The following is a 13,879-nucleotide window of genomic DNA, read 5'->3' as shown; positions in this document are numbered from 1 at the left end:
CAAGTACAGAATTGACATTTTCAGATGAAATATTGCTTTAAAGGGGGCATTTTTTAGATGTCAAATAAATCTTTGGTGTCCTCAGAGTACATATTACAAAGTTTAAGCCCAAAATACCATACAGATAATTTATTATAGCATGTTAAAACTGCCACTTTGTAGGTGTAAGCAAAAATGTGCCGTTTTGGGTGTGTCCTTTAAAATGCAAATGAGCTGATCTCTGTACTAAATGGCAGTGCCGTGGTTAGATTAAGGAGCGGTATTATTATAATAAGAGGCTGTTTACACTTGGCATTAACATGCGTTTTCGTCGATCGGATCACAAGTGGACGACGTTAATGCCAGGTGTAAACGGTGTTCAAAACGTTTTGAACGCGTCCACTTTCGACCACTTTCAACCACATTCAGAGGTAGTCGAAACCACTTTCGATCGGATCGCTTTGGAGTTGTGGAACGCAAACGTGGTTGAATGCGTTCGAACAGCCACATGCGACCGCCTTCTCTCCGCCCATTTATCTAATCTAAGGTATTAAACACAAGTTTTACGTCTTTTTTTGACTTCTGGCGCGAACACACGTTGAACAGCGCTATTTTTAGCCTTTCATTGATAAAACTACTGCGGGGTGTTCTCCGTAGTTTCGTTTTGAAAGCGTGAAAGTTGCGCGATCCTATTTCATCAATTGCGCTGAAAATTCAGAGAAAGCTCCAACAAATAAACGTACAAAACACTGTGCAGCATGTTTACTTGCTAAACAAGCAGCGGGCTCCGACATAATATAAGTTTGCGTCCATATAAACTCATAATTACTCCCGCTCGCGTTTGAATGACAGCAGAGAGACTCGCCCACCGTCTCACAGACCACCCCCTCACAGTATTCAGGACAGATGCGGTCGAAAGTGGACAAAAGAGACGGATTTAAATACCAGGTGTAAACGCAATGTGTCTCTCTCGTCCACTTGTGATCCGATCGATGAAAACACATCTTAATACCAAGTGTAAACAGCCCCTAAGATCCCCTTCTGACATCACAATGGGAGCCAGATTTCAATGACCTATTTTTTCACATGCTTGCAAAGTTACTGGGTTTCTTTTTTTCATATTTTCTAGCTTGACCCAGTTATAGCACTTAAAAATGGAAAAGTCTGATATTCATGATATGTCCCCTTTAAGGCATTATGTTTAATGCATGAGATTTTGGTGCTTTATTAACTGTTTGGAGGTGCCAATTCCCACCCTTCCTTTTTCAACAGAGTGGACATTCACAAGCATCACTCCATAGGCAATCCTTTATTCTCAACTTGGTCTTCAGCCCCTGTGGTATAGAGAGCGAAGCCACAGTAACCTGATGGAGTGTTACTGTAGCTGTGGATTCTAAAAATAGCCGATCTGTTTCAAGGAGTCAAAACTGCAGTAGAGACTGACTCAGAGACAGACTGGTGCATTGACACAATGAACTGAGCACGCACTTAAGAGATACGTGTAAAGATCGACATATAGGATATGTGTGTGGCATATTGCAGTTCAGTGTTAATGCATAGTGTGGTCATTGGGCTTGATGTTATTAAAACATAATCTACAGTCCATTATACAACATATAGTCCCTGTTAAACAGCCCTATTGGAATGTCTATAGCTTTAAATAAAGGTGAATGTTATTTTCTCTCTTGTTTAAGGTAATCTCTGCATTTGTTTAACATAACACAGATTGATTTATTCCTGTGGTCTATATTTAGGCCCAGACGGTGTGTGTGTGTGTTCAGTACTCTTATGATACAGTGTTCCTGTAGTGTGCAAGCGGTAGAGCATTGAATTAGCAGTGCAAAGGCTATGGGTTTGAACCGCAGGGAACACAGCCATAATAATGATAAAATATACACGTAAAGTCACCTTGGGGTTAAGTGTCCGCTAAATGCATAAATGTAAATGTTTACATTATTAAACATTTTCCCTGAGAATATACATGCAGCCTAATATAAATCAGATGGTAGGGTCACTTATGTATTGTCATATAAAAAGTGCATTCAGTGAAATGTTGATTGTTGTTTTCTAGCTTAGTGCAATTGGGTTCTGGTACATTACAGTCACACGTGTTCAAAATAGCGTACAGTCATATTTCAAGGCTTCAAGATGATGTTTTTGTAACCCGTCACAGCAGTGTTACTGGAGCCAGACGTTTGACTATGGGCATAAATGGTGCGTGAACAGTCTGTGGGCGTGTCCACTGAATCTGTGGGCGCATCCAATGAGGTTGACACTAGCGTCACACCTTCATATCTTTCACTTTCATCATTAAACCATCTTTTGTTAATGTCACCACACAGGGCATTATTGGCGTTCTGGAGAAGTAGACTAATAAACCATATTTTTCCATAAGGAAATATTTTATTAAACATTAATTTGAACACATGTAAATAATGCACTACCAACGCTGTCCAGCAGGTGGAACCATTTCCTCACATTATGTCGTAACTTATTTGAAGTGTGTTTTTATATACCTGTATCTTTTCTTGTAGTTGCAAAACAAAAAATACGTGCTGCAAATGGGCACAAATGTATGTTTTAGAGAGGAAACGTCTTTACTGCACTTTTTTGCAGGGATTTTCAAACTGGGTTTAGGGACCAGTGGCGGCGTTTCACGAAAACCTATTATAGTTTGATATTTCAAATATACTTTTATCTATACTTATATATACACTTTTTACCTTTTATTAATAAAATTTCAAGGAAAATAAAAACTACTCGATTATTAAAAATGTGTATTTTTCCTCATATTTCCGTTTAAAAATATGTTGGTGGACCCCAGGATAAATAATACTTATTCCTGCTGAAAAAACAACATATACCAATTCCCATGCTGGTTTAGCTGGTGGTCACCAGCATACCAGCACCAAAACACAACGTATGCTAGTCTTAATGGTATGTCCAGCAGGGTGTGCAGACTCATTTTTAAATGACAAAACAACTACCAAACAAAGCTACTTTAATGTGTGAAATATTTATTTAAAAACGGAAAAACAAACCGACACACAATTTAAGTTTATCATACAAAGATATTTTTTTCAAAATGTTATTGAGCGTTTTGTTTGTTTTTCTCATTGACAAAAGTGAGAGGCAGTTGAGTGGCTGAGCTGGCAAGACTAGACACAACCAAACCTAAACCAAGGAGGTCTTGGCGCTCCACAAAACGGAAATTAAATACCCAGTGTCGCAACTTAACATAACAGCCAAAGCAGTGCAACGAGAAAAAACAATTTGAGGGTATTAATACACAACAACATATGCGATATACAGTATATATATCATACCTCAGTCACAGCATCCACTCAAACACACACACACACACACACACACACACACACACACACACACACACGAGTCAGAACAGACCTTATATTAGTATGAAAGAAAACACCTGCACGGTTTACCCAAATTCTTATCGAGTCAATAGGACTATTAAGTCATTTGTGGAATTGATTAAGTTTTGCTTTGTGGAGAAGTTGAGGTAACCGTGGTTTGTTGCATGTCTCTGTGCCTGGACTGAGTCCTAGTTTAGACATGATCTGCTGGGAGACAGTTTTGGTCTACAAGGCCATGTGGTCTACATTGCTATAAACAGCCCTCTCCTCTTGCATCTCTATTATAACTCAATCTCATAAAAACGTGAAATATCAGGGTCATACCTCATCCCAAAATCTACAGGAAAAACATTACAGAATTGCAATGCACAAAACAAATAAAGAAGTCAAGTGCATTAATACAATATAATTGAAATAATACATGCCTATCTTTAAAAATAATAAAAAATGAATTATTGCGGATTTATTCGAACTATTCAACCCATAAGATATTCTTTACAGAGCAATGTAAATGCTATTTTTTCTTACATTTCAAAGAATTTTGTGTATTCAGTTATCATTAAAAAAAAACTTCTTTATGGTCTTAAAATACAGTAGACTTTGTTATTCCTGAATTTTTTTCGGGGTGAAATTTGACCCAATAGTTTTTCTTTAAATTAACCCTTTAAAAGATACACATCGATGTAGAAAGTGGCACGCTGGAAGCTCAAGACACCAAACAAATTGGAAGCTGACTGTTCTGACATCACACACAGTCCTGATCATTTCAACATCACTTCTTAATACCAAACCACCAACTTAAAAAACACACCAGCTTAATGCTACTCAGATCAAGATTTAGATGTCTTTATGAGGCAATGTGATCCTTGACATTTATTACCCTTTGGAAGGCACGGATGTCTCTTCTCGCGCCTCATTGTGAAGGGGTGCGTCTACTGTACGTGGACAGTAAAGAACAGATACTGGTAATATTAACAGCACTTAAGTGTAAACCGAGCAGGAACAGGAAACTCGAGTCTTAAAAATCCCAATCTTGCTTTTCTGAACTACTATCGGTAATGCATTTTCAATATAGGGTCTTCTCTATATGTGCTGAGGAAATTACAACCTAATAGAGCTATTACAATAACAATGATCGTGAGGTCACGAAACAGTCGGTACATTTTCAGTCATGGACTTGAAGTCGGTAAGATGCATCAAGACACAGTTTTGTTGAAAGATGCTATTAGACAACTTACTGTCTAGTTTGTTTTTTCCTAAAAATTAACATTGTTAAACAGTAAAAAGCCTGTGGATAAATCTATTCTGGGTTCATTTACAAAACAAAATTAAAACGGAACATAAAACACCATCAAAAATACAACAACAGATACAAATACAAACTGACAAAGTGAATCATAAAAACATAAAATGTGTACTAGTGTTTTTTTCTTGTGTTAGTCCACAGTGGGTCGTCATTTATTGTGTCCGACACCCTTTTATTTGTCCATACTCCAGAGACCACTGCTAAGGAGGGCATCGGGGAAGGCCGTACCCGGATTAGGGGTATCCTATCCAACAGCAGCCCCCTCACACTGGAGGACGGACTGGCGTTGAGGAATGCATTCGAGATGTGGAAATCACACACCGGTGCTGTTTGTAGCACAGTATCAACATTTCCTGCAGATGGGGTGACTTAACCTTGTGCAATGCATCATGGGATGTGTGGTCTCATGGGTGAGATTGCTCTATGTGGTAGTGGATTAAAGGTAGATTCTCCACACGCAGCACTTGCATTTTCCTATTTGTCCACTAGGTGGTGCCACACAATCCACTTCCTTTCTCACCCGCCTCTTCATCATCAAACTTCACGGGCAGGGGAGGGAGCGGGTTAGAAAAAAGCACCTTTTATTTGGCTTTAATGTACAATATAAGAAAAAGTTAAAAAGTACAATAAAAATGGAGAGGGGAAAGATATCGAGTATATAAAGAAGCTAAGCGGCCGCTGTGCAGGGCTGCTGAGCAGAATGCGACGCATCTCAACCCGTTCCTGCAGAAAAAAGGAATGAGTTACACAAAAGTACACTAAAAATACTTTAGGATGGATGCTAAATATATTATTTAGCTATTTTTAGTGCTTTCGGCCATCTTACCTTCCTCTTCTCCTCCCCAGCCTTCGGCCACGCCAGCGAGCTTGTAATGATTCTTCCTCAATTCCCCCAAACGCTCTCTCTCTTTCTGAAGCCGAGTCTCCAGCTCTAACACCAACACCTGGATGATTATTTAAGAGTCAGATGTGTTCATGCTTGTACAGATCGAATAAAATGCAGGGTAACATGCTCACCTGTGCATCCATTTCTTGCCTCTTGATCTGAGTGAGAGTCATAGTGGAAAAATCCATAGTATCTGAAACAAAGAGCATTTAGCATTTACAAAGCTGTGAAATTTAAAGGCGGGATGCATGATTTTTGTAAAACACTTTGGAAAAAAAAAGAGTCTGACCGAGTACCAAAACACACTTGTAGCCAATCAGCACTAAGGGGCGTGTCTACCAACCCTGGGTTGAGTGTGGGGTGGGTCTATCAAAAGAAGGTGCATATTCTATTGGGGTAGGGACGTGTTTGTTTAGGTGGTTTCAAATATCAACATTGGCTTTCAGAGATCATGCACCCCGCCTTTAAGCAACTTTTTGTTTAAAAACAGCAAAATGAATAGCCATCCAAACACATTGAAATTTGGGCTGTCAGTGAAAATTCAAAAGGTATTGTGTGTAGATTTTTAGCAGCATCTAGTGGTGAGATTGTGAATTGCAACCAATGGCTCAGTACACAGCTCAACCCCCTTTTCAAATGCATAGAAAAGCTATGGTAGCTACCACAGGACAAACATTTCATCATCTAAGACAACACAGTGACGAAAATGCGTTCTCTAGAGCAGTTTGTCCATTTAAAGCCAAAGTATAGTCTCATTTTTACACATAAGCAAGGGTCCATGTACAGTCATAAGAAGAGTGCAATCTTAATAAAAAAAAAAAAAAAAAAAGAGTGCACTGTCTTTAAAATACACCACTGATAATATAGTTTTGTAAGTTATATTGCATTTCTGTCAAGAGATTCTTCTAAAAGTTGCACAATGCACCTTTAAAGGCAGGGTCCATGATTTTTGTTAGCCAATGTTGACATTTGAAATCACTTAAACCAGGGGTCCCCAACCTTTTTACACCGGGGACCGGTTTCAGTTTAAAAAAAAAACTGGGCAGCGGGTTTGGACGTTGAGTTGCTGTTCGAACAAAGTGCTGAAATCCTCCTTTGCGGAATGTGTAACGTTTTAAATGGAAGTAAAGAGCAAACAACCATGCATTGGCAAAATAATTGCTTTATTTAAAGTATATTTTCTATAGACGTGTAAAACCATATTTTGGCAGATTATTTTGTTTTACTTTCATTGTTTCACGAGTTTGCCTGCACATTTAGTCTTAATAATGAACGGTAAACAAACTTTGCTTGCTGTTCTCGAAGGCAGCATGAATCTTAGGTCGGGCTCGAGCCTAAAGTTCAAGTAATAGAACAGAAGAAAAAATGCAGTGAAGGAGGAGATGAAAAGGAGAGATGCCATAAGAATTGCGGCTGTGCGAGGAGACACAGAGACTCCCGTTCACCATTTGCTTTTAATGATGATTGACACAGGACTGTTTAGGTCCTTTAAAAACCTACGTTTAAAGTGTACCCGTTCAAATATTATCACTGCAGTAAAATACTTTATTTTTGATCATGGTGCCATGATCGCTGGATAATTTTAAATTGTCTGCGATTACTTTTCATTTGTGAAATCAGAGTCAAATGTCTTCATTTACATGAGTTGTGAGGTACATTTGCAATGATTCATAAAGTCATTCCTCTGCAATTCTTTAATCGATTGTGTTTTAAAAGTACTACTGTATGCTCAAACTCTAATGACAGCAATGTGATCGCCGATGCACTTGTAGAGATAGAAAGAGAGAGCGACCCTGTACAAAAGTGGAAATGATTTATGTTATTTAAAGTCTGCTCTTAATAGACATAATACCCGATTAAGCTATTACGTAGTTATTATAAAAAAACGTTCTTGTGGTTGGGGACCTCTGACCTAAACAAACACGCCCCTACCCCAATAGAATCTGGCAATTCTTTTGATAGTCCCGCCCAACACATATGCAATCCAGGCAACGATGTCAGTTAGTAAACACACTCCTTACTGCTGATTGAAGTATTTTTGGTACTATATCAGGTCTATAGGTAACCTAGATGGTGAAATGAAATCTATTCCTTGTCATTTGGCTTTGAGGTATAACTAGTATGCGTGTAATATGCACTAGATACATCATGGGCCGTATACAACTTTGTCCAAAAAAATGCTCTGTAGCATAATAATGTTCCAGTTTCTAACACCCCATGCAACGATCTAGCAATAGAAAATAGAAAATGATGTGTCATGCTGACATACATTAACACTACATGCTATATTTGTACCATACTGTACATTTGCACTACGTCATTTGGGTATTTTATGCAAAGTGATATTTTGCGTACTGTGGACAATGACATAATGCATTTATGCCTCAATTTGGTTTCTTAGCTTGGGTAGTAAACCGCTCTGAACATACAAATCAGTGAAGCAGGCGTTTGTATTTATTTTCATAATTTTGTGTTTATCAGCATTAACAATGTTCACAGCGGGTGTGAATGTGTCAAGTATGTGACTGCTAAGTGTTGTTTAATGCCTGGGCAGGCAAAGAAGAGACTGCAAAGGAGAGTTGGGTCTGATGATGCCTGTATCTCTGGAGAGCAACATAAACCAGTTTATACAGCTATAGTTAAACATACATTGGGGCAGTGTGCCTTTGGAGGTCAATGAAAACTACACTTGCTGCTCAGCCAGGACAACGCTATGGATGAGACCACAGAGACAAATGACAAGAAACTTTCATGGGGGAACCAAAACCACATACAACGGCTCTTGCTGCAAACACATAAAAACACTTACCTGTATCCTCAATCTGAGATTTGCCAGACTTGGTTGACGCCACGACACCCGCGGTTGCCTGCGTGACTCCTTTGGAAGCCTGCTGCAGGCGGCCAAGGTTTGAGCTGCCCTTGTCTGCCTTCACCTGATGATAACAGAGATGGGATCATATAAAACCTTGTGGTAATCGCCACATGGTATCGCATGGTGATTTGTTGCCGTTGTACCTTAGACGCTGCAACAAGCTGGGCCGTGCTGGCAGCAATCTCGTGCGAGCACACCATTAACTCTTCAAACTTGCCCTTGCCCTGTACCACCTGATCAGCGGCATCACTGTGGGGAAAAAACAATTATCAAACACTGCAATTGTAACATCATATCATTCATTGAATTAACAATAACCTGTTTATAATTGCAACTTCACAATTCTGCCATCACAAGTGTGCCATTATCAGTTATTACATCAATAAGATTTCACAGCCTCCGTTTATGTGTTTTCTCACCGTCTGAAATACTTACACTAACATGGTGGCACCCCAGCCCACAGCCTTGGAGGCGGAAATCAGACCCTCCGTCCATCGGGAGTTCTTGACGTAAAACTCCTTCATGCTTGCAGCACCCTGCAAAAACAACTTTATTGCTGTATTCATGCTTTAACTTCAACTCTTATGACATCACAGATCACATTTCTGGCTCCCAAAATAATTGCACGAGTTCGCTCACCCGTCCGCTCTCCACAATGTCCCTCTGCAAGTCTTTGGAGGAAAGCACCAGCACTTTGATGGCCTCCATAAGATCGGTACAAGACGCCAAGATCCTGTAGGGGGCGACAAACAGCAGCACTTGAGAGTGGCCGATCACATACTCTCAAACAGGGTGGGACAGCTAAAGTAAACATCAAGCCCAAAATTGAGACATGCATTTGATGAGGAAATCCCCAACAATCCACCTATGAATATCGGGTATGTCATAACTGTGTTTTGCTCAATATTTGTATTCACAACACGTGCATCTCGGTCTAACCTTTCATTGACTTCCATTTTGATACCAGTGTCAACCGCTCTTGACTTATTGAGCATTTCCTGTTCAATAGAAACAGAGAGAAATGAAACATCAACAGTTGATCTGAGCATTTTCTTATTAAGCATCTGTCTGTATAGCATGAAGAACAGAAAACAGTCCAAATACCTCGATTCTGGCCGCGGCCGACTCTACAGCTGCCGATGTGGCCGCCATTTCTTGTTCCACCAAATCTCCAAGTTCACCCTGCTTTAGCTCCAGACCCCGTGGTCGTAACTTCTGCTCAAAGGAAATAAGTGAGAAAAATAATATACTACTCATAGTACATACTACATGTTTCAGAAATAGTATTATGTGAATGTATGCATCGTCTACATTTGCATACAACAGTAAACGCATTGGGTGCTTTCTCCCGCAATGCAATGCACCCGATTTGACCTTCTATCACTAACTTGAGTTATTTCACTGTATTAACCTACTATCTAAGAAAATCACTTTTACTTCTACAAAAAAAATCAATAGTTGACTTAAAGACCCACTCACCTCGCCCAAGGCCATTATAGTGTTAAGTGCCACCCTCAGCCGGCTGCAGTCTGCGGTCCCCATAGACTCCTGCTGCTTCAGTTGGCACAGTAATGCCAGGGCCTCCGCACCGCACGCCTTCACGCTGTCTGCCAACGCTGCCCACGGACAGAGAAAGACAAAGACAGAAAGAAGAGAGCAGTGAGACGGGCCATCTGTCGCATGCACCACACATAAGCTTACCAGACGCATGACACAGATTTTCTGCCATGTACGGCCGTGACGTCACCGCTTGTGGGTGTGGGAACGCCATTTGAAGCAGCTTTAACTAATCGATCGCATCTTCAGAGTCATTACAAGACACAGTGACACAAATGACCTTTTTGATTTATAAAGACTGACTTAGGAAAGGAAAAGGTCTCTATTAGTATGGTGAAGTAATTGTAACAGAGATCTGAGAATAAGCAATATTTTTGCCCAGAAGTCAACTTTAAAAAGATATAGTTCACAAAAATATGAATTGTTTTCTATTTTATTTTGTATGACTTCATTTCTTTAGCTAAACACAAACTATTAATTTTATATTAAAATGCTGGCTTTTATTACACAACTTGACATTTGTCTAATATTACAGAAAAAATTAATGTAAATGTCTTTTTTATTTGTATGTCTTTTAATAACATATATGATATTATTTTTACACCTGATTAAAACCAAAAAGTGTGTTCGAGACATTTGAACGTATTTTCTTAAAACCGAAAGTAATGGGTTTTTCCTCGCTGAGGGTCTGCTTTCAATATTTTAAATCAATATTTAATGTTTCTTAGCTTTCTTATGAGGTAAATTGCTGTGTTATAAGTGGGATAATGTACAGGCAGCCGGCTGTTATTGCGAAATGAGCCCCTTCGGTATGATACAAGACCCTCCACTACACATCGGGTCCTAATAACAATCCTAATCTGGGCTATTTCTGCGATGACAACCATTTGCCTATTCATTATCTCTTACATAGAAAGTATTTGTTAAAGCAATAATGCTCTTCAGATTTCATTAAATATTGTGAATAAAATGCTCTTTAGTTGCGCCTGTATCACAAAATACCACAGCCTCACCTTAAAGGGATAGTTCACTTTAAAATGAAAATTCTGTCATCATTTACTTTTCCTCATGTTGTTTTAACCTTGTATGAATTTCTTTTTTCTGATAAACACAAAAGAAGATATTTTGAGAAATGATGGTACCATAGACTTCTATAGTAGGAATAAAAAAATATGATGGAATTTAATGGGTACCGTCAACTGTGTGCTTACCATCATTTATCAAAATATTTTCTTCAGGATTTATCACAATACTTCCAAAATATTTTTTTCCTACTATGGAAGTCAATGGTCACTTATTGCTTTGTGTTTACCATCATTTCTTTAAAATATCTTCTTTCATCAGAAAAAAGAAATTCATACAGGTTTAGAACAACATGAGGAAGAGTAAATGATGACAGAATTTTCATTTTAAAGTGAACTATCCCTTTAAAGTTTACTTCAAGCATTAGCACAAATTGCATAAAGATGAATATGTATAAAGACAGAGCACAGTTATGCAAATTTGAAAACCACGCCCACCGGGGGGAAACAATCCAACCGTCTCCATTGACTTTGTATTGCGAGAGGCCGCCTCCTTGTCATTTCTGGCTAATAACAAAAAAACAGAATAATGCCTAAAAGCTGCTGTGTGACAATATGTACAGCTAAAACGTCAAAAAACCCAGAAATAAGTTTTTATAAGCTGTCGAGCCGTAAAACCCAGCCTTTAAGGAGAAAAAAGTGGATCGCCGACTACGTTTCCCCCTAGTGGACAGAGTTTTACTAAAAGTAGTACTATGAAAAGATGCCTGTTTCCACTTTTGTGTCTTTAAACGCTCGTTTTTTGAGGTCGACAGCTTATAAAAACTTATTTCTGGGTTTTTTGGCTTGTTAGTTGTACACCTTGTCACACAGCAGCTTTAAGGTATTATTCTGTTTTTAAGTTTTATCTGTAAAGAAGTTTTTATAAGCTGTCGACCCCAAAAAATGAGCGTTTTAAGACACAAAAGTGGAAACAGGCAACTTTTCATAGTACTCCTGTTAGTAGAACTGCGTCCAATAGGGGAAAACGTAGTCGGCGATCCACTTTTTTCTCCTTAAAGGCTGGGTTTTACGGCTCGACACCTTATAAAAACTTATTTCTGGGTTCTTTGGCTTGTTAGCTGTACATATTGTCACACAGCAGCTTTTAGGCATTATTCTGTTTTTGTTATAAACCAGAAATGACAAGGAGGCAGTCTCTCACAATACAAAGTCAATGGAGACGATTGGATTGTTTTCCCCCCGGTGGGCGTGGTTTTCAGGTTATGACGCGCTGGGCTCTGTCTCTATTCGTTTGGCAGACAAATTCATCTGAAGTGAGTTACAGTGCATTACAAAGTACTCATTTTACCAATATGTGGGATTCCAAACCAATTACCTTTGGCATTGGTAACTCAATGGTCTACCACCTGAGCTACAGGATCAAAGTTCATATTGTACCATTAAGGTGAATGACATCTCATGCTCACCATCAGCTTGTTCCACTGGCACCATGTGTGACGTGGCACTGCCCTGTACGATGACATCACCCACCAGGTGAGCGAACTGAGTCGCAGCCCGTACCAGCCCTGAAACATCTAATACACACACATACAGGAAATGATTCTTTGACATGGTCTTAGTCAATATTAAAGATATCAAGGTTATATTCACATTATATAGTAATGTATTGTAAATGCATGCACATCATGTTACTTTTCTTTAGGTAAAAAAATCTGCTCTTGTTCATTGTTTCTTATTGTGTAATTTTTTATTAAATAAATACGACCCCTAAAAATAAATTAACAAACTTTATTTTTGATAATATACCCAACTATGATTTCAAAAGCATATATTTGACTGACTACTTGTCAAACTACATGAATGCTACTCATGATATAAAGTGCTTTTCCCAACACTACAAACTTTTGTGATATAACAGTGCAGAAAGCAAATGCATATATTTGTGTGTGTGTGTGTGAACAGGTAATTCACCTGTGTTATCTGACACCAAGCCATCCCTGGCCAACTGCAGGCTCTCCACGCAGTCCAGAGCCACCTGGCACCTGGACACCAGATAATCTACATACACAAGACAGCAGGACCCATACTGTAATATTCATTACACGTCCACAGTGCAACTTTTATACTGCCGTATGTCTTCGTAAAGGTGAGAGTAATTTAAGTCGCTTACTGACCGGCTGAGCTGGTGCAGCTGATGTGTGCGGGGTCATCCAGCTGATTCAGGCTGTCCTGTATGATCTTCTCTGCCTCCTCCAGAGCTCCACGCAGAGCTGTCCAGCGCAGAGACACCAGCTCGCTCTCCAGAGCCTGTTCACGACTCTCCTATAGAAAAATAAGATCATGCATTTAGAAAGCTTGTGAAATTAAAATGAAATTAATTTATGTGCAAGTTATATGCCCTCCTACCTTTTCATTGAGTTGGTTCTGCAGGGCCTCTGAGACTTTCACGCCACTCTCCCGCTCATTGGTCAGACTGCTCTGCACTCGCTCTAACTCCACCCCTAAACTTGCCAGCTCCGCCTCCTTCTTAGAAAGCGTCTCCATAAGCCCCGCCTTCTCAGCCTCCAGAGCAGTAAGCTGAGTACTCATCTGCTCATGTGACTAAAGAGAGAGTAAGAAATTATTTATTTGATCTCAAACCTTGACTTCAGTCCTTTAATGCACATTTGTTATTTTCATAGGGGCGCACAATATATCAGCAGTAATATCGTTATCGGACGATAAATGATTTTGTCTACTGGCTTTTTCTTTCTGGCTCTTAAATCCCTAACTGCTTTGGTTTGGAATCAGCATGGCTGAAGACTGAATAAGGCGTATAGCACACCTAGTCAATAAGCCTCACGTATAAAGAATGGTGAAAAAAGAATGGTGTGATCA

The 13,879-nt window shown here is 39.3% G+C and overlaps 1 protein-coding gene across 2 annotated transcripts in view; it reads right to left on the bottom strand.

Annotated features, from left to right (window-relative positions):
* Positions 1-3,827: 3,827 nt before the first annotated feature.
* hip1 (huntingtin interacting protein 1) overlaps positions 3,828-13,879 on the bottom strand; it is a 47,619-nt gene continuing 37,567 nt past the window's right edge. For both annotated transcript variants that reach the window (XM_065281420.2, XM_065281421.2), the window contains exons 18-31: positions 13,409-13,603; positions 13,177-13,324; positions 12,974-13,060; positions 12,469-12,576; positions 9,900-10,036; positions 9,525-9,635; positions 9,360-9,418; positions 9,060-9,153; positions 8,856-8,956; positions 8,564-8,669; positions 8,358-8,481; positions 5,680-5,741; positions 5,489-5,606; positions 3,828-5,385 (exon numbers count right to left, since the gene is read on the bottom strand). In XM_065281420.2, coding sequence (XP_065137492.1) covers positions 5,375-5,385; positions 5,489-5,606; positions 5,680-5,741; positions 8,358-8,481; positions 8,564-8,669; positions 8,856-8,956; positions 9,060-9,153; positions 9,360-9,418; positions 9,525-9,635; positions 9,900-10,036; positions 12,469-12,576; positions 12,974-13,060; positions 13,177-13,324; positions 13,409-13,603 — 1,461 coding nt within the window. In that variant the 3' untranslated portion in view covers positions 3,828-5,374. The remainder of the gene's footprint in view (positions 5,386-5,488; positions 5,607-5,679; positions 5,742-8,357; positions 8,482-8,563; positions 8,670-8,855; positions 8,957-9,059; positions 9,154-9,359; positions 9,419-9,524; positions 9,636-9,899; positions 10,037-12,468; positions 12,577-12,973; positions 13,061-13,176; positions 13,325-13,408; positions 13,604-13,879) is intronic.

The sequence above is a fragment of the Paramisgurnus dabryanus genome, chromosome 8 (genome assembly GCF_030506205.2).
Source record: "Paramisgurnus dabryanus chromosome 8, PD_genome_1.1, whole genome shotgun sequence".
Taxonomy (NCBI): Eukaryota; Metazoa; Chordata; class Actinopteri; order Cypriniformes; family Cobitidae; genus Paramisgurnus; species Paramisgurnus dabryanus.
This window is presented reverse-complemented; position numbering and strand designations above follow the sequence as displayed.